At 36.5% G+C, this 25,068-nt stretch overlaps 3 protein-coding genes and 2 long non-coding RNA genes across 7 annotated transcripts; 3 read left to right on the top strand and 2 right to left on the bottom strand.

The window, feature by feature from the left end:
- Nucleotides 1-1,358: 1,358 nt before the first annotated feature.
- On the bottom strand, nt 1,359-8,898 carry LOC108847546 (uncharacterized). Of its 3 annotated transcripts, XM_018620811.2 has the most exons (25): nt 8,466-8,898; nt 8,226-8,393; nt 8,079-8,156; nt 7,887-7,965; nt 7,720-7,784; nt 7,512-7,601; nt 7,055-7,144; nt 6,890-6,976; nt 6,723-6,806; nt 6,458-6,577; nt 6,103-6,131; nt 5,851-5,983; nt 5,054-5,581; nt 4,429-4,943; nt 4,284-4,347; nt 4,100-4,202; nt 3,775-3,965; nt 3,446-3,571; nt 3,121-3,191; nt 2,902-2,964; nt 2,561-2,633; nt 2,358-2,477; nt 2,091-2,168; nt 1,951-2,001; nt 1,359-1,858 (listed from the first exon to the last, which is right to left on the bottom strand). In XM_018620811.2, exons 1-25 carry the CDS (start codon nt 8,715-8,717, stop codon nt 1,745-1,747), a joined length of 3,372 nt encoding a protein of 1,123 aa, XP_018476313.2. In that variant the 5' UTR covers nt 8,718-8,898; the 3' UTR covers nt 1,359-1,744. The 3 variants fall into 3 exon arrangements, with proteins under 3 accessions (XP_018476313.2, XP_056862607.1, XP_018476314.2); XM_057006627.1 differs by lacking the exon at nt 8,466-8,898 and having other exon boundaries at nt 8,079-8,116; nt 8,226-8,326; XM_018620812.2 differs by lacking the exon at nt 8,466-8,898 and having other exon boundaries at nt 7,720-7,779; nt 8,079-8,116; nt 8,226-8,326.
- Nucleotides 8,899-10,891: 1,993 nt separating this feature from the next.
- LOC108847547 (uncharacterized) lies at nt 10,892-11,659 on the top strand. Its single transcript, XR_001948972.2, has 3 exons — nt 10,892-11,040; nt 11,217-11,352; nt 11,438-11,659. It is a non-coding gene; the product is annotated as an uncharacterized LOC108847547 (long non-coding RNA).
- Nucleotides 11,660-11,727: 68 nt separating this feature from the next.
- LOC130509568 (uncharacterized) lies at nt 11,728-12,272 on the top strand. The gene is made up of 2 exons (XR_008943594.1): nt 11,728-11,988; nt 12,071-12,272. It is a non-coding gene; the product is annotated as an uncharacterized LOC130509568 (long non-coding RNA).
- A 2,124-nt stretch (nt 12,273-14,396) lies between these two features.
- LOC108844632 (protein SUPPRESSOR OF K(+) TRANSPORT GROWTH DEFECT 1) lies at nt 14,397-17,203 on the bottom strand. The gene is made up of 8 exons (XM_057006626.1): nt 16,542-17,203; nt 16,362-16,467; nt 15,609-15,807; nt 15,451-15,519; nt 15,300-15,374; nt 15,109-15,207; nt 14,859-15,014; nt 14,397-14,709 (listed from the first exon to the last, which is right to left on the bottom strand). The coding sequence occupies exons 1-8, from the start codon at nt 17,023-17,025 to the stop codon at nt 14,584-14,586; spliced, it is 1,314 nt and encodes a 437-aa protein (XP_056862606.1). The 5' UTR covers nt 17,026-17,203; the 3' UTR covers nt 14,397-14,583.
- Nucleotides 17,204-23,908: 6,705 nt separating this feature from the next.
- Nucleotides 23,909-24,867, top strand: LOC108844175 (zinc finger A20 and AN1 domain-containing stress-associated protein 3). Its single transcript, XM_018617391.2, has one exon. It carries the CDS (start codon nt 24,152-24,154, stop codon nt 24,644-24,646), a length of 495 nt encoding a protein of 164 aa, XP_018472893.1. The 5' UTR covers nt 23,909-24,151; the 3' UTR covers nt 24,647-24,867.
- The last annotated feature ends 201 nt before the right edge of the window (nt 24,868-25,068 follow it).

Here is a 25,068-nt window from a genome sequence, read left to right as displayed (position 1 = left end):
TTTGGAGACTCGGTCCGATAAATAAAGGATTATCGTTGCCAAGCTATCACCACACAAAAATAGCCATCAACGGCCGAGAATGATCATTGTTGGAAAAAAAATACTCTGGTATAAATTTTCTCTAAACATCGAGCAGGACAGCAGCCTCCAGGTTCCTGCTGAAAGGAACCTTGGTTCCAACCCCTAGTTCCATTTCTATCTTCAGGTAAAATGGAAGTTTTCTACTTAAGGGATTCTTCCATATTTCTGAATATGGAAAGAGTTAAACCTATTACACCGACGTCTTCAATACTATATAAGGAGAATCCATACCCTAGAATAAGGGATTGACATTCAAAGACTAAGAGATTAGAGTTAGACGGCTAAAACTAGGGTTTATACACCAAAACATTATAGTTCCTGCTCAATCATCAATAAAACTATCTTTTAGTCTTAGTTTATTCTCGTCTTCTTGCTCTTCCTGTAGTACTCACAAAGATCCTACATAAAAATAATGTAACTGTTTGGCGCTAGAAGGATGGGAGTAATCTTAACTACGTGAAGATGGCAGTGGAAGAGCACGACGAGCAATCTCCAACTTTTGGAAGGGAAATAGAGCTAAAGAAACAACTTGACGCTCTCCAAGGACAAATAACCGAGCTATGCAAAGCACATGAGGCAGCTGTGGAAAACCCCAAACTTCTATCAGAAGTCCATAACCTGAAAGAGAAGATGGACGAACCCTCCAAGCGGTTGGAATAGAGCGATGAACTCCAAGCGGTTGGAATAGAGCGATTAGAAACTCGATCAATTAGAAGCGGAGAACTTTGTTCCGAGACGAAAAATCATACTCTCAACACGACGAACAATAAAGACGACGATTACAAACAAAAGCAGAGGTTGTTGTTAGACCTGAAGATCATTTTTGAATCCAGAGGTTTATTGTTAGACCCAGAGACCATTTTCGAACCCGAAGTTTTTAGTAAGACTCGAAGGTCATTTTCAAATTTAGAGGTTGATTGTTAGACCCAGAAGTTATTTTCAAATTCAGAGGTTGTTTTTAGACCCATACGTCATTTTCGAATCCATAGATTGTTGTTGATCTGAAGATTGATTATCTGTCAGACCCAAAGATCATTTTCAAATCTGGAGGTTTATTGTTAGATTCTCCGATATTTTTGTAAAGACTTTAAGATATTTTTCTTTTAAAAATATTTTTTCCATTTAAAAATTAGAATACATATATTTAGTTAATAACAAGTCAAATTTTTTTCCATTTAAAAATTAGAATACATATGATTTGTTACTAACAAGTCAAAACTAATAATAGTTGATCATAATACTTTTAATTTATTGATATGATCATCGATATGTAATAATTAACATGAACGCAATACATAAGTTGATTTTTCATGTATATTATAAAAATTGTCGAAAGAATGAAATAAGGAAAAAAAGTCACAAAATGGTAATATCCATAATCACAAAATGGTACCACTTGTTAATGACTAAAATGCTTTTGCACTACATAATCGGGTTTAAGGATCTGACAACACATGGAGGGATGGAGTGGTGGGGTGGGGGGGAGAGCGGAATGTGTGTTACAGTCTCTTCAGGACTGTACAATTTCAGAAGGATCTTTAACATAAACCCATAAGCAACGACAGTAATCAAGAAGGGCCTTTCCTCAAATTTACAGCCCTCGATACATGTAAATATTACTCGTTGCTGAAAGTACTAGAAGCTTGCTTCTAGATTTAGATCTCTACACAGCAGCTGATTCAATCTTATCCACAACTTCTAAACGCGTTTTCCTCTTCCAGCCTTTCATGGTGGCTACTAAAGTCACAAGTCCTACGACCTGTCCTTTTGTATATTCCTGTATATTTATAATTAATTGTTTACATTCTCATCAAGTCTTCATCCGTTTTGGCAAAACATTAAAAAGAAAAGGAAGATTTGTTTACTTACCGGATGAGCCCTTGCCCAGTGGACATATTCAGTCTCTGGTAGATAGTATGCCTGCAAAAAAAAGAGTGATGATTTCGGTTTTAAATGTGTTTCATCAGCCCATTGGTCTGCAGTTCCATATGAGTTGCTTTTTTTCTTACCTTGATAAATGTGTCCACTATCTGTAACTTCGGTTTCACATTTGTCGGCACAAAGTGTTGTAAACCGTTTATTAAGACCTACAAAACGATATATACTGTCAACCAGAATATATCCCTATGCATATTAACTATGTGATGCAATTTCTCAATTGTGTGTGTTTTACTTTTATCTCATCAACAAAGAGTAAATGTTTGTCCTATCATGACCATCTTTCCAGATGCGTTGTTTATTTGATAATTCCATTGATGTCGTGTAGAAGAAATTACCTGAATATCTAATGACATTAGAGCACGTCCTTCATCGGTGCATCTTTTTATTCTAGATAAACCTTCCACCAGCGTCTCCGCAAATATTTCAACTCCATATTCCAGTAGGAGGTTTTGGACCTGTGTATGAAAAAAGAGTTCAAAGCTTGAGAAGATAATGTAAGCAACTCCTAGAATTTGATGAGGTCAGAGAGTCAATTTACCTCCTGTGGAATGCCTCCGTGAGCAAGCCTTGTTTTGTAGTGTTTGAATTCCCCAAGCATCAAATCAACATACCTGTTTGTTCAAATAGTTTAAAGGTATATATAAGATGGCAGAAGGAATCTGTTTTAAGAACACCAACACCGTGTGCTGAATATCTAAATCTGAACTCAGGTAATATGTAGTACGCAGCTTCCAATGATAACTTTATACTACACGAACACTCTAATAATACTTTTGTAAGACTATGAACATCAAATATAGTTGAGCATTTCACTATTTAATTTTAGTTGCAGGTGCAAATTCGGAAGAGCAAATGGAGTCACAGAAGGAAGTAACATACCCATTATGCTCCACTCCAAGCTCCTTGACTTCCCATTTAGAATTAGCAATCCGGTCGACATATCTACAAAATCAGTCAAAGGTCAATGGACATACATACCCACAACTAGAACAAACAATATAAAAAACCATTACAGATTGAATTAATAGTTATGTATAACAGTTTTAAAAGAATCCAGAGGATCCATCTAATAATTTTCTAAGTAAATTGGAAATTTACCCATTAACATGCAGCAGGATCCTCGCAGTTGTCCTGTGTAAGTGCTCTGTCAGATCAGGTACTGAACCAACCTGATGAATCAAATTCCAATTAATGCAACTCTTTCAAATATATTTGCTACCATTTACTGTATATAAATAGTTCTTAAATAAATTTGAGAAATTAATATAACAAAGGAATACAGTGAAAATACTTATGACCATTGTGTATAATCCATTATTTTGTAAGAGGCAAAAGACTATTGGATGCTACATCTACTATCAGATTGTATGAAATGCTGTCAAGAACACAGTAACGTAAGGCAATAACTGAAAGTGTCACATACCAGTTGACCAAAGAAGTCTTCAACCAAAGAACCTTTTCTTGACATAAGCATCGATTGGAGATGAGACTTTGATTTATGCAATATCCGAGCAACAAGAGAAACAGTGTCCACTGCAGCACATCGTTCCTGCAAGCAATAATCATGTGTTACAGAAACCTTTTCTCATACAACCTTGAGGTGAAAGGAAGAAATAAGGCAGCTGCTCTTCTATTATCACACTTGATCTATGAAATACGTGAAAACAAATGAACCTATTAATAGTTATCTTTAGGTTTAGTACTCGACGGAAAACAACACTGATCCTAGTTTTCAGACTCCGCACGGTGTACCTTGAGACTAAAAGATATGCCTGATACGTGACCAGACGTTGTATTTAAGGGACTTGATGGAGTCACGTCCGCAAGACTATGAACTGTGTTGGTAAAGGCAAGTGAAGAAGATGGTGATGATGATAAAAACTGAGGTTTTATCCATTGTTCGCACTCCTGTGATATCCGGGATAAGCAGCTTTTCAAACGATCTGCAATTTGAATTATATTCTATGTTGAGCAAAATGGTTTTCCTTGAAAGGTATAACATAACCATATTGAAGGAGGTTGAGAGTAACATTATAAACAAAGAGGAGCATCAAAAGGAAACGAATGAGTTACTCACGGCTGGAAGAGTTGGCAACTCCTTTTCCACCTGAATTGGTATTCTCTTGACCAAAAACTTGATACACGAAATAGAAAAAGACCCCAAACAATTGGCATATTCCCTACAGATTTCCAAACACGTGTAAAACATATTTTAGAAACGAAAAGAAATCTGCAAAAATTCCTATAATTTGGATAGGTACCTTAAAGAATTCGACATTAACAAGTTCTAGTTTCTGCATAAGCCTCGCGTACTTATCCATTGATCTAAGACACAGAACACAGTTTATAACATGTTATGGGAAGGCTGTCGTTATAGTTTCAAGCAATTGTTAAACCGCATATTACCTTAGAAGGCACAGCGAGGATCCTGTTTGAGCTTTCAAATCATCATTAGTACTCAAATGCGAAGAAGAACTCCTTGATATACTGCGTGTAAAACTTCGTCTTGGAAGCTGACTATCCTCATCAATATAGTCAGCATGAAGGTCTTCATTTTCATCTCCTGAAGCAGGACTACCTCCGTTAATGCTTTTTTTATTTCTCACCTTGGAATTCACAACGTCCGAGGAGTAGTCTTGATCTTCAGAGGCAGCTCCACTGTCTGAAGAGTAGTCTTGATCTTCTCTATAGTACGTTAACTTTGCTGAGAAAGGGTTTCCACTTTTCAGCCAATATGAGAATCCACCACTCCTGTTCCCACTCGGATCAGTTGAGAGAGGAAATCTGGAAGAACCAGAGGCACTTCTGGAAGATATGATAAGGGGAGCCCCATCCCCCACAAGACCAGCAAAATTGATAGCTTGCACAGTATCAGGTGGCAATCTCGTCCATGTCTCCTTCTCCAGGACCATTTTAAGCGCCTGTTAGGGAGAAAACCCAAACAAAAAAGTTTACCTTAATGTAGGAGAGGTGGTGCATGAAAGTAACTAGGTACAATGTAGTCCAATGGGAATTGTGAAACTGAACTTACATGCATGCTTTGCCTATGAAACGCAGTGAAATAATTTTCGCATACAGCCTTTAGCTTCTCCCTAAAATCAACAACTTCAAATCCACAGAACGCTTCCCCAGCAAGGATAAAGACGCTCAGGTCTTCATAGTTTTTAAGGAACTGATGTATACTTGTTGAAGAAGCAGCTGGGGATGAGAGCAGAACTGACACACGGCTTGTTGTGAGTTGCCATAGATTTCTTCGTCCTCTCTGCAGAGTTTCTGAAACAAAACCAGCACTCTCTTTTCGTAGATAGTACCATGGTGACTCCCCATTAGATACTGTCTCTCCAGAATCCCTAGGCTCGTCTACTGCATTATTAGATGCTTGCTGCAGGGGACTGGAGGTTTCACTTCCAACAGACTCTTCAGCAGAAATGGTACAAGAAGGTATGCTTGTTGAACTCATGGTTGAAGAGAGACCACCATCCTGTGGGTTGCATGCAGTGTCTGTCACTGAATCAATCTTTTTAGTTGTTGCAGAACTTGTTGAGATCAAATTTTCTACCTGTTCCAGTTCAGAAGCTTAGCCATTTACAGTAAGTTTTACATGCCACCAAACTATACAAACACAATGTATCCTAAGATTCTCTCTAACTACAGTAAGTTTTTACTCAGACGAAAAGTAAAAGGGTCTGTGGGCAGAGGAGTTTAAGACAATGAAATCTGATAACGAATACTGTAACTAGCACTGAAACTAGAACCGAAAGTTGTTTCAAGAACCCTGTAATAGTTACAAAATGTTAAATACAAACTCAAGTAGGGAATAGGACCTACCTTCTTTTCTGGAGTGAAACTCATTATCTGATGGTACGAATATATTAACTGGAATAGCACAGCTAGTGTTCTCAACAAACATTGCCTAAACTTTGATTCCGGTGTCTGAATACATAGATCGCTGTATGTAAGTCTGAAAATAATTTAAATAAATCAGAAAGGATACTAGAACTAAAACAAAAAGGAAGCAGAAGTGAGCGTTAAATACTGAAATAGGTGCCAGTAAAAGAAAATTATTCACAAAGAACATACCTACTAAATTGGGTGGCAGAACTGTTATCCTGCAAAGAAAATTATTCACAAGATCAACAACCTGATTGGTTTGATATGCTGGCCTTTAAGAAACTCGTTTCAGCGCTAAGTGGGATGAGGTAAAAAAAAAAGCAGTACCGCAAATGGCAAACATCGCATGCAGAAGGAGTGGAATATAGATAAATCATGTAAAACAAATTGTAACCATCTTTTTACATTTCAAAATACAAATTCGGAAAACCACATTATTAAGCAATAAGGAAAAACTCTTGCGCCATACACGAGGAACCTCAAAGCATGCACTACCTCAACATCAACTCTACAGGAGCAAAAATTGAAACTATAGCTCACATACCTCCCGAACAACGGTCTTTAGAACTGAGTGGGTTTCTGATATAACTTCTTGCATAAAGAAGCTTTGTATCTTCTCAGCGAGACCAGAGACATCACCGATTAGTGAATACGCATCAAGGACCTTAAATTAGGAGCACATAAACAAATTAACTATGGCCACATAAGCAACTTTCTAGTTCTAGGATGAAACTGGAGGCCAACAACTTAATATTTAGTTTAAATAATGAAGGAGAGAGCTTAATATGAGAAGGGCTCGGATTACTAACCATTATATAACTATCTTCTTTGAACTCCTGACAAACGCCCATCAAAAGTGAATCCAGCTTATGAAGAGTTCTTCCTAACCAAACCTTAAAAAGAATATGAGAAGCTCAACCGACTGACAATAGAAAATTATGAAGACAATGGCTGGTCATGAATAAGTCAGAGCTACCTCAACACCACGGGTCATCTCTTGGATAGCTGAAAACTCAGAGAGACTGTCAAGAAGCTGCAAATACTCAGACAGAACTTGAAATGCCTACACAATATGGAATAAATTGCCTGGTTTCTTGTTAGTTTCACCATGATACTAATACGAAAAACCAAAAAAATATACCTTGCAATAGTTTCCTTCTTCAACAAGGTCTTCAAGACTTGACTGCATTACTCTTGCATGGCGAAGATCGGTTAATATAGGAAGCATGTCCTGCAAGTGGAGTTAATTGTTTAAACATTCATAAAGTATTGATTACAAGGCATTTAGAGAAGCAAAAAGGTATGATAGAAACATTTTTTTTTAAAAAGCACTCACTATTTTAAGTATTACAATAATCTAACACTTGGACCCTTGTTGATAAGGCGACATTACACAGTACATATGTATTTAAGAAAGTTACTTCTATGTAGAACTTGTACCAACAGTATTAACCATTCCCTCGTAGGCGATACTACAGAGTAAATTGTACATATATTTCTGAGCATATTGATGAGGTTTTCAGCAGGAAAGCACGAGTAAGCAGATTGAAGAAATGAGCAGTGGATTCTAGATGACTGGAATAAACAGAGAAGCCTACCAGAAGAGCTTGTTTCTTTTTGGAATGAGTGTGTACAATAAGATCTCTTGAAGCCTCATTCATAGATGAAGTCAAATTCCTTCTTCCATTCTGGCAGTAACAAACGAAAAATAGTCCATGAGCTATGTCAAACCAGCTACAGGGAAGATAGAAAATGAAACCACAGTTTTGCTTTTCTATATTTAGGATAAGAACATGAATGTCTTACCTTGCAGATGACGTTCGCAATCTTCAAATCTTTTTCCAGTTCTCTAACCAAATTCATCCCCTTCACTGGCCAAAAGTGAATATTAGTATTCACATTTCGGAACACATAGGGTCTTTTACTCAACATGGAGGGAAAAGACAGGTCTATTAAAATAACAAAGTACTTACCCATTACTTCATGATGCTCCATAACATGGTGTGACAGACTTTCTGCTACTCTATCCAGCTGTACTAACCTCAGGGTGGCCTATACAATAGACAAAAACCTTTAAAACTTATTAAATAGCTGAATAGTAAGTGAATAAACAGAATAGTACCACACTAACTAACACCAGTTACTTGAAAAGGAGAAGTAAGTACCTGCTTCTCAAAATAAGCAAGCTCACTCTGATCATCATCTGGCACATTTTCCAAAATATGTCTCAGTGGATCAAAATCCTACATGACAAGACAAGAATGAAATGCAAATTCCTAAATAACACAAAACACCAAGAGATAAACAGAGACCTCTTCATAGAAGCCTTCTTCAAGCTCTTCAACTTCTTGAGGAGGAAGTCTGTTACCATAAATTGAGCTAAGCTCAGTAGCAGTAGAAGAGATACTTAACCTCTGATCAGGAGGAAGTCCAGCCAGAGCACGAGCAACAGCAGCTGCAGCAGCAGCACGTGCCGGAATCTACACATTGGGTTCGTTCAACACAAGATATTTTACATTGATTGGAATCAAAAAGAGAGAGAGAGAGAGTACCTCAGGGCGATCAGAGGAAGAAGAAGAAGAAGAGGGTAAGAGTCCAAGGGATGTAGCGGACTTAACAGAGCTGAGGAACTTTTCGCCAACCTTAGATAAATCCATGCCTTCACCTTGGGACAACAAGAGAGGAAGTAAGAAGAAAACTCTAGAGCTCTCGAAGTCACCGGCACCAACCTCGCTTAGATCGCCGCCATTGAAGAGGAACGGATTACCCAAGACAGAGCCGAATGGGAAGAGATTAGGCTGCATCTCATTTCAGATCATAGCAGTAGAGAGATTTGAGATCAGAAGCTAGCGGATCGACGGATCTCCCGCGAAAATAAAAGAGAGAGGAAGAGATCTAGAGATCAGGTTGGTTCGTTGTCCGTTTTCCGGCAAGGAGCTTGACTTTTTGTGTGTTCGTTTAACAGTGCTTTAAGGCTCTGTTTCGTTTTTGCCCAACAAAAATTATGGTTAAACTTGCAATCTTATAATGGACCTTAAAATGTTTTTCTTTGACCAAAAAAAACACACATTATCAAAAGAGATCTCATTAAAGAGGTAAATTTACAATTATACATTTATTCTATAGATATATAAATGAATAAACCTTTTAATGAATACATTTTTAAATAAATAAAAAAGAATTTATTCAACATCCGAAATTTTCTGAATTTTATTTTATAAAAATAAGATAAAATAATTATTTCTAAATTCAAAAATTCTTTTTAACAACATTTTTATTATTATTTTAAATTTTAAATCATAAACATCTCCCTCAAAATCTAAACTTTGATTCTATGTTGTTAGTTAATCTTAAAGATATAAATATCTTTTACTTTTTCATTGAAATTTATTTTGGTCTTTTTAACACTTGAGAGTTATTTTATGATAATTGTTTTTAGTATTATCCTACTGAATTTCCCTATAATGATCAAACGAAAATAATATATATATCAAATTTTAAAGTACACAAGAGGCCTTTTAATCCGTTGGTTTAATCCTGTAAATATGATTTATTATGATATCAGTCAGGAAACTGAACTTACATAATATTTTTACATCAATGCTTGGAGATCTTTATATGCTAAATCCTCTAAATATTAAGAGCAAAGAGCAGTTGGTTTTATAATCATGTAGCCTTGTTCTTCGAATAATTCCAAATAAATAGTCAATTTCTCCGACCTTTCTATTTATGTGTTTTTCAAATCAACATCTAGACTTCGAATGGGTGACGCAGACCAAAAAACACAGATCAAACAAAAATACAGATTAAACAGAACAAATGCAAATCATGCATATCAAGTAGAACAAATACAGATCAAATTAAATTAATAAACTATTATAACTAAATACATTTTGAGTTTTAATAAAAATTAAATATCTAAACAAAATACAACTTATTATAAATAAGTAATAAATATAATGTTGAAAAATAACAATAAATATCATCATTCTACTAAATATAGTAAAATTGTAAATTATATGAAAATTCGACACAATTACACAAATTATAAAGAATATTCTTGTTTTGCTATTATTTTGTATCTTTATTCAACTTTCGGTTCTTTTTTACTTTTTTGCCTCAACTATAAAATTAATTAGGCATGAACACAAAAATCGAGAACCAAAAACCGAACCAGAACCAAACAAAAAAAAACGAACCCGAAATCAAAGTTTAAAAATAACCGAATGGTTATATTTCTATAGCCAAATAAAACGAAACCGAACCGAGAACCGGATGAATATCCGAATATCAAAAATACTAAGTTCATTGAATATAAACTCTAAGTTAAACATATTATTTTTATGATTCATTGAAGTGTACCTTAATTTTTAGTTGTTTTAATGGATGTAGATATATGAAACAACTAAAAATATAAAAGAAGTAATTAAACATAAGATAAAAATACTACTATTGTTAAAATATAAAAACAATTAAATAAAAATACATGTATATGTTAATACATTTTTTAAAGAATATGTGAACTTCTTATCTATAACAATAAAGTAGGCATATCTGCATTTTCCTGCGTCCACGTCGCTCTGGAAGGATGGGGCTTTTCTCGATACGTGTCGATTCGGTAGGGCATCAGTGTTTCCCACGCGTTTTGGTTTTGTTGCACGTCCGGTAGCTTTTTTATCTTTTGCTGGGCTAGACTTTTGTTTTTCTGTTTACTCTAATAGATTTAACTTGTGTTTAGGCTTTTTAAAATTATTGTGTCAAGCTCAAAAAATTATAGGTTTCTTCATCTTTTCACCTTCTATTTTTTTCCGTATCTCAGAGTCTGCGTTTTGCAGGAAACAAAGCGCCGATCAACTCGGCGTAACGCCTCGACCTTTCATTAATATGTTCTTTAATTCGGGCTTTAACGTGATCAACCCACTTCTTCCACTCTGAAGCATTCAATTGATCTCACCAGCTTCTAAAGTAACCGACGGATGCTCCACCTATAAATGTGTATGCTCCCAGCGATAAACAGAGTAACTCCCGCAAATCAGAAAGAACAATCTCTGTTAATCACCATCTCCAACAATGGCGAGTTCCTCCATCTTGCTTGCTAATTTACAAGCTAACCGCTGCTTAGACACTGTGAGATTAGAAAAAAAAATCTTCTTTATCACCTTGATTGAATGTTTTAGAGTTATCAAATTAAGTTCTTGCCTGGAATCTGCAAGTTTTCGGTGATCAATGCTTTATGATAGATTTTTTTTGTTCAAACTTTATGATAGATTTACCTTATTATTATGGCTTTATGTTTATTTCAGTTTCAGTGATTGAGAGTAATGAATGGCGGGAGACACATTTAAAGCACTTACAAACCTTGTGTGCTCATGTTTGTTAGGAATCGGTGATAGCTTTCTTTTTCTCTAGCTTATAGAGAAAGTTTGTATCAAACAAATAGTAAGTTTTGCGTTTACGCCTATATCTAAAGACAATCGTATAGCTAAATTAGCATGGTAAATAATTTAATGGTTGGTTGGTGCAGATTTTGAAGCCTGCTTTGGACAATGATTGATTGTGGCATACTCAGGATGATCTGCAAGTCGGACTCAAAGACCTACAAGACTTTCTGAAACCAACGTAACAAGTGAATTCTTACCAGGATATTTGATCGATATAGTCAATGTGAGAACTTACTTCCCTTTTGCTTGTGGTGTCCTTAAATGTTTTATGTTTTAATCTTTTGGGATTTGACCCCTTTTTTCTTATCAGAAACACTAGAAGCTAGGACAAGCCTTTTTTACCATTATATGCAAACATGTTTCTACTGTTTAGTATCTTGCTTTTCCTGTATGATCGGAGCTTCAACCTCACATAACATGTTCTGAAAGGACTGTGATTGGTGATTGGTGAAAACAGTAATGCTGGAACCATCAGGCCAACAAGACTTGGAGAGCAGTCAAAACTCATTGAATTTGGTACAATGCATTGTGTCTGTGATCTTGCTGATGCACAAGGACATCAAAGTCAAGGAAGATATTATCACCATCCAAGTCAGAGATTGATTTGGTTCTGCACAACGTTATCACACTGCAGGTGGCCATTTGTTCTTTTTCCTACTCTCTTATCGTTATATATTGCACTGATTGTGTTTTTACCTTTTTGATTTTCTTTGCAGTCCTCCGATCTTGACTGTAGACATATGATGAAAACCACAGAAGAGCAACTTAGGATTGCATCTAATAGCTTAATAAGCTGTGCAACAATATAATGATTTGTGCTCTCGGTGTAAAAACTATATGACTTTCTTTTTTTTTTACCTGGGAAAGCACCAATTTAAAGTACACAATTTTGATAAAGATATGACTTTTCTTTGCTTACTTGAGAAAGCACCAACTTAAGTACACAATTTTGCTATGCAATACGAAAGCTCTGATTCATGGCTTGAACATGCTCCATGACTAGCTCTAAGTGTGCTTCCAAAAGGCCATGAGTTCAGGCAATATTTTGCTGTTGGCCCCACAAGTTTCTAACTCAGATACATGACAAAAGAAGTATATGTTGGAAACTCAAAACTAATTAGATTTTTTTGTCACAAAAACTAATTATATTCCTAGATATAACAAGTAAAATAATAAATATTTAGTGAAAAAACTTAATTAACTTCAACTTGGTAAAAAATATTTAGAAAATAGCAAATTAGTTAGTTGTAGATTAGATAATCTAAAATATATAAATTTCAAAAATACATAGAAAAATTACAAAAAAAAGAAAAAAAAATCTGTTTATAATATTGTTCTTCAAATGTCATCAACAAAATAAATAAGAAAATTTCATACGACAAAAAATATTATGAAAAAGAGAGTTCAAGATCGGTAAAGTTTATAAGGTCAAATTTGGATGGAAACTAAGCAAAATAAAAACAAACAAACAGTGAAATACAAAATAAAAGCAAACAAATAGTGAAAGCTCATTAATAAACCTTTCCACATGATTAAAATAATCAAATGACATGTTAAATGTTGCCAACAATTGTAACTCAGACAAAAGCATGACGGAAACCTTTCAGACACAAACTCTGTGTTTGCAGCGGAACCATCAGATTGAAGAATCAACACATTAAGTTAATGAGTCAATGTTTGGATAATGACAATCCAGAGACTCATTACATTGAAGTGTTAAATCATTACTTCTTTCATCACAAATCTATCAAAGGACTTAACCATCTTCATCAATCCGCATATGGGAACTATCAAAGTGGTATATTAAAATATTGTGGAGAGGCAATTTTGAAGAAGAAAAATATTTTCTTCAAACAAGATAATCACAGAAACAAACATAAGTATTTGCATTTTTTCCTTCTAGAACTCAGCTTTACTTTATATTTAAATTTCAACTGATTTTACTTTGTTATGACTATCATCTTTTTATTATACTTTTATTGACTCGATCAGTCACAACCATTTATGTTATTTCATATTGATCTAATCAACTTCAAAACAAAGTAATACACTCTTGTCTCTAAAAAATGAATAAAAAATTTATCATTCTCTTTTAACATATATTTATCTTCATATTTTTAAACATATTTTTTTCTAAAACCATAAATAAATTATAAATTAATATAAGAATAAAATATAAGAACCCGGCGCGTAGCACCGGAAAACTACTAGTTAAGTAATAAAAGAGATCTAGAGATCAGGTTCGTTGTCCGTTTTCCAGCAAGGAGCTTGACTTTTTGTATTTGTTTACAGTGCTTCAAGGCTTTGTTTCGTTTTTGTCCAACAAAAATTATGATTAATGCCACTTTTCTTTTGTCTTCTGGGCCGATCCATACTAATGTCCAAGTCCGATTTTTACTAAATTTGCGATACTTTATCACTCAAATATATATCTAATCTATTAAAACTGAAATCCACTTACAAAACAACCCTAACTTTTTCTTAATTTTTACATTTGAATGCCACTGGTTTTAAATACCTTATATGCTGTCGTTTAATTAAGCAAAGTAGATATTATTAATCCAAACTGGATCATAGACAACATGCTGGATCCTTCTCACTCGAATATCTGGAAAACAGTTCTAGCTTCCTGTCGTGTCTACAACAAAATAGACCTTGGGAAAATAGCTGCAGTGAAGATAAATGGAATGAAACCAACGTATTCAGCTGCATGTGTGTTGTTGTCTGATATGTACGCAGATTGCAGAGTCAGGAAATTGGCAGGAGATTTAACTACACGGCTGATGGATATAGGGTATGAGCTAGATACAAGTTATGTGCTTCAGGACATTGTTGATGATCATAATAAAGCTATTCTTTCACACCATAGTGAGAGATTAGCCATTGATTTTGGGTTGATCGCCAAAAGAAAGGGTTTGTGGAGATTGTCATGCTGTTTTCAAATTGATTGCAAAGATTGAAAGAAGAGCTAGTTAGAGATACAACACATAGGTTTCAATGTTGCATCGCTTTAGTAGTGATGGAGTTTGTTCAAATGGGGTCTTTTGGTGACAATAATAAATTAGAAAATCATTGTTTCAGCATTTAGAACAATTTTTTTACACATTTCAAGAAATAAAGCAAAAGAAATATTTTGGAATCAAATAAAACATGGGTTTGAGATTTGTTTACTTCTTCTCAGTACATACATAAGGAGAAACTGAAGAGACAATGATATGTGACAAATCTATTAACCTTCTTCTCCAAACTCCTGTGTGAATCTCTCATGGACGTCAAGGTCAGATTTGCTTACTGTTGGCCTCTGTCTAGCAAGTACCTTCTCGAAATCTGTTCTTGTGATTGGTGGTGGAATAATCTGTAAAATAAGCAAATCATTATTTAGATCAGCACAGAGTAGTCCAGACTCATGCATGTTGAACGATTGGTCTTCCAGCAGTTTAATGACAAAATCGAACAGATTTAAAATCACAAGTTTGAAACACAAAATAAACTTTGGGTACGTACCTTTTCGGCAAGGCCTTTAGCTGCTAAATCTTGCATTGTGGTTTGGATAGCTCCAGGCTGCCTCGGTCCACATGGCATCCATGTACCATCAGGTGACTTAAAAAAGAACATTGCGTCTTGAGTTTTGCGAACAGGCTCAAAAAGGACATCTTTTACCTGCAACCACTCAGAAAGGTTGTCAAGATAAAGGCTCATCTATCTAAAACTACTTCTGTGGCAAACTGTGGAAAAACAATAAATCGTTACGTACACAAACGGAAACATCTGAACCAGAAAACCCTTCTGTCTTGAGCCCCAAATATTCAAAATCAGATTCAGTTAAATTATGAGGCGTGTCTCCCAAATGAACCTGCATAAAACACACATATCATTAGTAAACTGATCATGTTTTCTTGAATAATTTTAATCGAGAAACTCGAAGCTAATAAAAAAATTTAATACTTTGAACATGTGCTGCCTAGCCTTGGCTTCTGGGAGAGGAATATAAATACGTTTATCAAAACGTCGCCTAATAGCCTGAAAAACAACATATCAGTATTTTTGTATACTCGGAAATAAAATATAGAACCAACTCACTCCTATGACTTTTCACCTGATCAAGAGCATAAGGTGTATTGGTTGCTGCAAGCACAAGTACTTTATCATCACTATGTCCAACACCCTGAAAGAAAAAGAGTTAATAAGTAAAGAGAGTAAATGTTTCTACTAAATTTGAATGACAGAGTGTTAAGATGGGATAAGCTTTCTAACCTGCATCTGCACAAGAAGCTCTGTTTTGATACGTCTTGAAGCTTCACTCTCGTTTCCTTCTCCACGTTGACCACACAACGAATCTATCTCATCAACGAAAATAATCGAGGGAGAACTTTCACGGGCCATCTCGAAAAGGTTTGACACTAACTTCTCACTTTCACCCATCCACTTCGAGACCAGGTCTGATGAGGACACGCTGAGGGTTGGAAGGTAAAAAGAAAAAAATAACTTTTTGTCATAACATGTTTCCAGCTTCCAAATATAAAACACTGTGACATCAACATGAAGATCGAAAAACAACAAACATAAAGTACACACAGCCAGCCCTGACTCAAAACCCAATACCCCAACAAAAATATGCTAGCTTTCAAAGCTTCATCATTGTGATCAAGAATGTAGTGCAAGCCCCAGTAAACCAAGACTTTGTGGCAACCCTTACAACCAAGCTTGCCTAACCAAAACAACAAGTTTTGGTTCTCGTATAGAACATTTAGCTTCTACCATAGATTACAAAATAACTTTCCAAAACTCTCTGCAGATGCTTGCTTGTAGGATAACATGCATAGGCTTAACAAGAAGAAACCTTTGCAGCAAAAGTAATCCTCTTAAAATACAATAACCCTTTCAGAAATCAAGAGCAAACATAGCTAGGGAGTAATTCAAGAGGACAATCAAACCTATCCCAAAATACTCAAATCCATGAGTGAAATCTTCTCAGACTCAAAAAAAAACTCATTTAAAATGTGTTACCTAAAGAAGGTAGAGTCAGCTTCAGTAGCAACAGCTTTGGCCAAGTAAGACTTTCCTGTTCCAGGCGGCCCATACAAGAGAAAAGCTCGCCACGGCCTCCTCTTTCCTAAAAGCAAGAATCAATAAATAAAACTAACCATCAAATATGAGACTCCCATAGCAATTCAAAAAAACACATACCGGTGAAGAACTGAGGAAACTTGACAGGCAAAATCACAGCTTCCTGCAAAGCTTGCTTAGCGCTTTCGAGCCCAGCAACATCTGTCCACTTAATGTTAGGCTTCTCCCTCACAATCGCAGAGTTCAATCCAGCTCGGAGCTTAGACTGCTCCGCGTCCTCTCCTCCATCCCCTCCTCCATCTTTCGCCTTGCTCTTCGGCCTCGTCGCCACCGCCGCCGCCGCGTCGCCGCCGTTAGATCCAGGACCCGAGACTCCTCCTTCATCGAGAACGGCACGGATCTCCTCCGCGCGGCGGAGGTACTCGGTGAATTTCTGGGTGATGGCTTCTCTGATCTTGGGGTTCTTCTCGTACTTGAGATGCGTTTTGAAGTACTCGAGCGCGTTCGTGTAGAGAGGGAAGGCCTTGTTGTAGTTCCCGGCATTGTCTTCTTGAACCGCTTGCTTCACGTACTCGATCGCCCGTTCCTTGAAATTGCTGTACATAGCTTAGGGTTCGAATCGAAGGTAGAGTCTCTCTTGTGTACTTGGAGGATCGGTTTGGTTTGATCTAGGATCGTAGATGATAAAACTCGTGGGGATGAATTTGACCAGAAGATCGGAGAGAGAGGATTGGGAAGAGATGGAAGGCCGACGAATCAATCAATGTTAAAGGAAGCGATGAAGCGAAGCCAGATTTGACGAAAAGTTCTAGAGAAAACAACGGAGCGTAGACTTGTAGAATAGTTAAACGTTGAGGCGTTTTTTGTTGGGTGTGAACATTTTGATGACTGACAAGGAAAACACTTGCCGTTATTGTCATATACACACTGTTTTTTCCTTTTCATCTCTTTTTGTATACAAGGGAAATCCATAACCTATATATCAAGAAATCAAGAAAAAATAAGCATTTAAATACTCAACAATTTTTTTTTAACGTCTAGATTGAAACATCAAAATAGTGAAAACATCTCAACAAAGGACATTGCCTTAGGTAAAACCCATGTTCAAAAACTCGCTAGGCGCTACGCGTGCAGAAGGGTAGCGCCTAGCGCCGAATGTATTAATCGAAGATTATACAGAGATTAATCGGAGAGTAATTTTAGGGTTTTTAATACTGTTGTAAGTGTTATATATTAAACATGCATAAAAACATGTCGAATAGCTCTGGTCTAACAGTTAGGATGCCCTGTCATACTAGCCCAACCCCACTTCGAATCCTGGTAGTGTTTGTTTTGGATAATTTTCCTTTTTTTAGGTTTAATGAAGTTTAAAAGACATAAATGTCCTCGTCTTCAACCTTCGACAAATAGTTTCAGAGCCGTCTTCTCTTTTTTTTTACGATTTCTTTATTCTTTCTTCTCATTCACATAATTTTTAATCAACATACATCAGATCTATAACCTAATACGTGATTTGCTGATTCAAATATCTATGATGTCTCCTTATAGATCTTCTTTATTGTATATTTTTTTATTTGTCATTGTCTAATTCTAAGCTTGATGCAAATTATTGCAGGTGTATGTTATAAGGTCTAACTCCTAACACATCTGCCCAATTCATGGTGATTACTTGATCTGAAGAAAAAAGGATGAAGACTTGCGATCCTTTTTTGTATTTTGTATGTTCTCAAGATCAAGACAATCTCTTTTTTGAGTATCTCATGAATTGGAAGTTTCTGTGCTTTTTGAATTTGATGTGCAAAGCAGAAAACTATGTTTATCTATAACAAGTTATATAATTGTGTCTAAAACTTTGTATCATTATGCTTAATATTATCTAATTATATTATAAATATATTAAATTGTAGTTAAAATTAGGCCCGCGTAATTTCCGAATAATTTCCGAGTACTCCCCGATATTTTGACAGCTCGATAGGCTTGGTCTCGCCACCCGACTAGCGCCTGGCGAGTTACCGAACAGAGCAAGAGACTATTAGGTTCATTAAGCAATTTCCATGCCTGTTTGGCCAGCAAGGCTTGATTGAAATCTTCGATGTCTCGAAATCCCAAGCCTCTGAAGTCCTTAGACTTACATAGATTTGACCAATACACCCAATGGATCTCTTTTTTCCACTGCATTCATTCCACCAGAAAGCTGCCATCGCACTCATAATCTTTTGGCAGTGGTGCTTACTCAGTCTGAAACATGACATTGCATACACATGCATAGCCATCGCAATTGACTTAAGGAGTACCTCCTTTCCTCCAAGAAAAATTTTTTGACATACCATTCAATCAGTCTTTTGCTAAGTTTCTTGCCAATAAAGGCTAACAGCTTCTGTTTTGATCCACTGAAACATTCTGGGAGATTCAAGTATGAGTCGGCCCCACCCTCGTTCTCTATCTGCAGTATTTCAGCTAGAAGTCGCCTCATTACTGGATCAATGTCTGCACAAAAGTTATCTAGGATTTCTGAAAGTTGATTTCTTATCCAGACGACTTACCATACAGTTCTAGACAATGTAAAAATTTGGAGCATTCTTTCAGAGTCGCCTGGCATAGGAACAAGCTGCCGTCAGCGAAAAGGAGATGCTGTATAGAAGAGCAGTTATTCGTCAACTTCATGTCTGTGATATCTCCTTGCAACTCAGCTCTGTTCATCACATGTACCAAGGCCTCAGCGCATAAGATAAAAAGAAATGGAGAGCGCGGGTCCCCTTGCCATATGTCGCATTCCGGTACAATTCTCTCGTGTGTCTGACCATTCATAAGCAAGGTATATGTAACCGAACGAATGTATAACATGATCCACTGTATCCATTTGCTATCAAAACCCATTTTATGAAACAACACCTCTAAGAAATCACATTCCACACTGTCATAAGCTTTTGACATGTCGTTTTTAATTGCAATGTATCCTTTCTTACAGTTCGGATTGGTCTCCAAACCATGGACCATTTTCATGAGCTATCAGTAGGTTGTTGGAGATCAATCTTCCTGCAAGAAAGGCTCCTTGTGTAGGCGATACCAGCTGAGGGAGGATACCTTTCAATCTTTAGCATAAGACATTTGAGACAATCTTATAAGAGACTGCGCAGAGACTGATCGGCCGAAGGTCTGCATGTGTGTCGGGTTCGGCTTCTTCGGCAACAAGCATAGCTGTGAGTAGTTCCAGTCCTGAGGTATCACACCGTCAGAGAAGAATTTCTTAACCTTTGTAATAAACTGCAGACCTGTTATAGTTTGGTATTAAACTTGTTGATTTCAAATATTTGAGGATTTAAACACTTGTTTTCCCCATATATAGGAAAGAAATAATGATATTTTTTTATCATCTATTTTTCATTTCTTCAACTAAAAATTCTAAATATTAAACTATATATCAAAACACAAGAGTAATCTAAAAAGGAGAAATTCCATAGGATAGCATTTTTTAATAAATATACACTTATACTCATATTGTAAACTTATCTAAATTTAAGGTTTAAAATTAGGGATGAGGTTTAACTTTTTAAATAAATATAAAAACTTTAGAAATAGTTTCAAAAACCACTTTCAAATTTCAAAAAGACAGTTTAACTGAATTATTTTTTTTTTCAAAGAAAGTTATAAAAAATTCAAATTCAAAAACATATAATTTAAAACTTACAAAATTATTTTTATTTTATTCTTTTTAATTTTATTTTTATTATTTATTTATATTTATATATCTATAAAGGGAGTGAATGTGAAGAAGTAATGAAAGTAGTCAGTCGATATTGAAAAGCATCAGGTCAGTGTATTAATTTCGATAAATCTTCCTTACACTTTGTTAAGAGGATCCCGGCGAGTGAGTGACAGCAGATCAAAGATACACTTGGTATCCAAAATGAAGGAGAAATGGGGTCATACTTAGGAATTCCGGAGGATATTAGTGGATCCAAGTGTAAGCTATTTGCTTTCTTAAAGGATAAGCTACTACACATAGTGAATGGGTGGACGGGTAGACTGCTTTCGAAAGGAGGAAAAGAAGTATTAATCCAATCTATCCTACTAGCACTCCCAACATATATCATGTCCAGCTTCTTGCTCCCCCTAGAGATATGTGAGAATCTTGCAAGTGCCATACCAAATTTTGGTGGAGTTCTAATCCACCAAAGAGAGGAATTCACTGGCCAGATGGGACAAGATGTGTGCATCTAGAGACGAAGGAGGAATTGGCTTTCGCATGATTTATGAATTTAACTTGGCACTCTTAGCAAAAAAACTTTGGCGTCTTGTTCAGTTTTCAGACTCATTAGTTGTAAGAGTTTTACGAGGCAAATACTATCGTTTGAGCTCGCCTTTGCGAATAGGCTCCGTTGATAATCCATCTTATGTGTGGACGAGTATTATAGCGGCGAGGAAGCTTTTATTATTAGGTATCAGGAATAAAGTGCATTCAGGATATGAAATTAAGGTATGGCAGGATCCATGGATTCCATCGACACCAGCTAGACCAACTAGGCCTAGAGTTCCAGTGGTAAACCCAAATATGTTAGTCAGCAGTCTCATTGATTTTCAGACTAAGGAATGGGATTATCAACTATTAGAGCAATATGTAGATCAGGAGGATATTCCGATGATACAGAGTTTAGCCATAAGCCCTACTCATAAACGTGATACATTTTGTTGAGGCTATACCAAAAATGGATAATATATAGTCAAATCTAGATACTGGGTAGCTATGAATATATTGAGAGATAACGAGGAAATACAGGTCTTAGAACCCAGTATAACCAAACTTCAGGCCTTTGCCTTGAAAGTGAATGCACCCCAGAAGATTCGCCACTTTATTTGGCAACTGATTACAGGACAGATAGCGGTTACAAGGAATCTTGTCCGACGTAATATGAGATGTGACAATTATTGCCCAAGATGTGCAGAACCATAAGAGACTGCTACTCATGCAATCTTTGAATGTCCACCAGCATTGCAAGTATGTGCATTATCATCTACTCCATCCAACCCTCAGACGTTTCCTCTCTCTCGAGTATTTATGCCAATATGGATTATCTGTTTTGGAGGAAGAATAGTATCATTGAGTCAGAAAATGATAGAGATCCTTATCCTTGGATAATATGGTATATCTGGAAGTCTCGAAATGATAAGCTATTCAGGGGTATAGATAGGGATCCATTAGAGTTAGTCAGGTATGCAGAGTCCGAGTGTCAGGCATGGCACAATGCGAGAAATATGGTACCGATAGTTCCAATGGAACAAAGTTCACATCATTCACAAGTCTTAAGCTTGGGTGACATTTGCATGGTGGATGGTTCATGGACCTCCACTAACCACTTCACTAGAATATGATGGGCTTGGAAGGATAAAATGGGAAAGTTCCAACTTATGGGGACAAGAAATCTGAGAAGACGCGAAACACCATTATACTCGGAACTTGAAGCTTTAAAATGGGCAATGGAGACAATGCTGCAACACTTGGATTGCCAAAGATTTGGGATAGATTGTAAGGATCTAATCGCAATGATAATGGAACCACATGCATGGCCAACATTTTCTATGGAGATGGAAATGATAAATACTCTGAAGATGTGCTTTACGGAATTCACCATCCACTATATCCCAAGGAATCAAAATGTAGTATTTGATTCGTTAGCTAGAACTGCTGTACTCTTCATCGTTCTCTTTGTTACTTTGGTTGTTCTATTCCGGTCTGGTTACCCAGACCACCTCAAGTTTGAGTAATATAATAGCCTTTTGATGTTAAAAAAAAAGAACATGATGAAGCATGAACATCAATTCCAAGATGAAACTCTCTCTCCGTAAAGTTGTATCGACGAACGGTTTCGTATGTACGACATCTTCAATGAATAGACTCTCTCTGCAACGATTACAACCGTTGGAACCTTTGAAAACCTTGCATTTTATAATCTGCTGCAAAAAATCATTTTTTCTCTTAAAATCGAACATCAAAACTGATGTAGAAATATTTAAACTTTGACCAATATGTCATGTGCTTCCACACAAATTGAACTATTTAGAATTGTGATATGGGTCTAGTTATGAAATAGATGTTTAACAATAATGAAATTGAGGTTTGGATCAAGCTTCAGAGATTTAGGACATATTTTTAGATGAGTTGGAGCTGCCATAAGAGATTAGTGTTCCTACAAGTTTCTATCATTTTCTTCTAAAATTCTTCCCTATTATAAAATCTAGGCCTGGGCATTCGGATCGTCGGGTCGGGTTCGGGCCGGGTCCTTCCGGGTCCGGGTCTTTCGGGTCTAGGAGTTTAGGACCCGATAGGGTAATTTCAAATTTTCGGTTCCGGATCGGTTCGGGTCGTACCGGGTCCGGGTCGGGTCGGGTCTTATATAGTTGGACCCATTCGGGTAACTAGAATTTATCGGTTCGGTTCTGGGTCGGGTTCGGGTCGGGTTCGGTTCGGGTTCAACCTAAAAAATACCTAAAAATACAAAAAAAAATCTGAAAATATTAATATATCCGAAAATATTTGACATTTTATTTAAAATTTGTGTTTTTATTATATTAAAATGTGTATATATACTAAACTATGCGAGATAGAACAATAGTTGGTTGTCTCCTAGTGGCTGACCCCTTTGCTATGTAGACAAATAACCCGTCTTCGACTCCCCATTGATTCATTTTATTTAATTTATATTATTAATTCGGGTACCCGCCGGGTTTCGGGTTCGGGTCGGGTCGGGTCCAAGACCCGCGGGTCCTCTACAACAAGACCCGATAGGGTAATTTGATCGGGTCGGTTCCTACCCGGACCGGGTTTTTTCGGGTCGGTTTCGGGTCGAGTCTTCGGGTCCGGGTAAAATGCCCAGGCCTAATAAAATCCAACAATTAGAGAAAAAGATCTTACGATTGGCGGCAATCGAAGGTGAAAAAACATACAAACAGATTCAAGCAAGTTTGAGATGGAGATTGTAGGTTTTTCAACAAAAAGTTCGGCACCACATTCTTCTTTCTCCATTGAGGAAACACGATCACGTATTAACCACATGTCACCATACTTTCATCTTTATCTATGTGGTTTATATGGACTTTGTTCTAGGTCGGATATTATATTTGAATATTTTGTGAATTACATTTTGGGTTTCGTTTAATAAAATGAAAAGTTGACACAAAAAAACAATAATGAAATTGATTTTTGAATAAAATAAGCTTTTTAAATCTCTTTTAGCAATTTTTTCTAAAAATGAAATGAAGGAAAATAACCAAGATTAAAAGGAAACGATCGGATTTTCTATAAATTATTACAATTTTTCTATAAATTATTACAATTTTTTTGTCAACTTTCTTTACTAAAATTTATTTAAACATTATAAATAATATGAGCGCTTCTGGAACCTTCATTGACAGAAAACTTCCACATATTTTCACAGATTTCCATTTTACGGCAAAAGGGAAATATATAAATATTTATTTCCGATTCCTTCGTCATTAATTCCATTTCTCATACTTCTTCTCTCAACATTTCCTTTTCTCTCTCAACATTCCCTTTTCTCATATTCCTTCCCCATTCCATCGATCTTCTCTCCGCTTTTATATACATCTCTCAACGTTTTCTTTTCTTCTCGAATATCACAAAACCCGATTAGATCTATTGATCGTGTTCTTGTTTCGGTCATCGATCTGAAATTTATTTAACCAGGAGTTTTGATTATTCAGATCAAGACATCATGTCGGAAGAACACAGACTTCAGGAACCTCGGTTATGCGCTAACGATTGCGGTTTCTTCGGAAACACCGCTACGCAAAATCTGTGCTCTAAATGTTTTAGAGATCTAAAGCACGAACAGGAAAACTACTCCACGGCCGAAAACGCCCTCAAGCAGACTCTCGCCGCCGTTGTTGCGTCCTCCTCCGTATCCCCGCCGCCTCCTCCAGCCGATCCGACTTCAGATCTGAAAGAAGTCAACGCAACGAACCCGGAGAAATGTCCAGCGACCGAGCACGAGGAGGACCAGAAGCCGCCGCAAGATCCGAAACGTTGTTTGACTTGCCGGCGGCGCGTGGGGATCACTGGCTTCAGGTGCAGGTGTGGGTACGTGTTTTGTGGAAGCCACAGGTACGCCGAGCAGCACGAATGCACTTTTGATTTCAAGCGGGTCGGGAAGGAGAAGATCGCTAAGGCGAATCCTATTGTGAAAGCGGAGAAGCTCGAGAAGATCTGAACAAATTGTGTTCGGTGTAGATTTATCATCATCAATTTAAGCTTAATTTGATTTCTTCTCAGTTTGGTTATTAAATGATGTGTTTTTTTTAGATTTCGATCATTGTTTTAGAAACACTATTTGATTGTTCTGTTAAGTGATCATATAATAAAGCAATGATATTAGGGAACAATCGAAGTCATACTATCAAACGTAGTTGTGAACTTGGTGCTAGTTTTTTTTTTTTTTTTTTTAAAGCAATTTGGTGCTAGTTCTGTCACAATCAAGGTTTAATTCCACATTTGTTGACAAAGAGAAGAAAAAATGGTTTCAAACGGCTAGGGATGTATCGGTACATAATGGATGAGCATAAGCCACCTACGTTGCTAGCCACATGTTTTGTACACTCGTCCCAGCCTTGTGGTCGGAGCGTACCGATACAT

The sequence above is a fragment of the Raphanus sativus genome, chromosome 3, assembly GCF_000801105.2.
Source record: "Raphanus sativus cultivar WK10039 chromosome 3, ASM80110v3, whole genome shotgun sequence".
NCBI classification, from domain to species: Eukaryota; Viridiplantae; Streptophyta; class Magnoliopsida; order Brassicales; family Brassicaceae; genus Raphanus; species Raphanus sativus.
Note: the sequence above shows the minus strand (reverse complement) of the source record. Positions and strands in the feature narration are given on the sequence as shown.

What these genes read in the sequence shown, in the direction of transcription:
- LOC108844632 (XM_057006626.1), bottom strand. Translation starts at nt 17,025, where the DNA reads ATGTACAGCAATTTCAAGGAACGGGCGATCGAGTACGTGAAGCAAGCG. An exon ending in GTTTCCTCAGTTCTTCACCG is followed by an intron (nt 16,468 to 16,541) that starts GTATGTGTTTTT and finishes TCTTGCTTTTAG; the next exon opens with GAAAGAGGAGGCCGTGGCGA. An exon ending in GCTGACTCTACCTTCTTTAG is followed by an intron (nt 15,808 to 16,361) that starts GTAACACATTTT and finishes TCCAACCCTCAG; the next exon opens with CGTGTCCTCATCAGACCTGG.
- LOC108844175 (XM_018617391.2), top strand. Translation starts at nt 24,152, where the DNA reads ATGTCGGAAGAACACAGACTTCAGGAACCTCGGTTATGCGCTAACGAT.
- LOC108847546 (XM_018620811.2), bottom strand. Translation starts at nt 8,717, where the DNA reads ATGCAGCCTAATCTCTTCCCATTCGGCTCTGTCTTGGGTAATCCGTTC. An exon ending in AAGAAGGCTTCTATGAAGAG is followed by an intron (nt 8,157 to 8,225) that starts GTCTCTGTTTAT and finishes CTTGTCATGTAG; the next exon opens with GATTTTGATCCACTGAGACA. An exon ending in AGATGACCCGTGGTGTTGAG is followed by an intron (nt 6,807 to 6,889) that starts GTAGCTCTGACT and finishes ATTCTTTTTAAG; the next exon opens with GTTTGGTTAGGAAGAACTCT.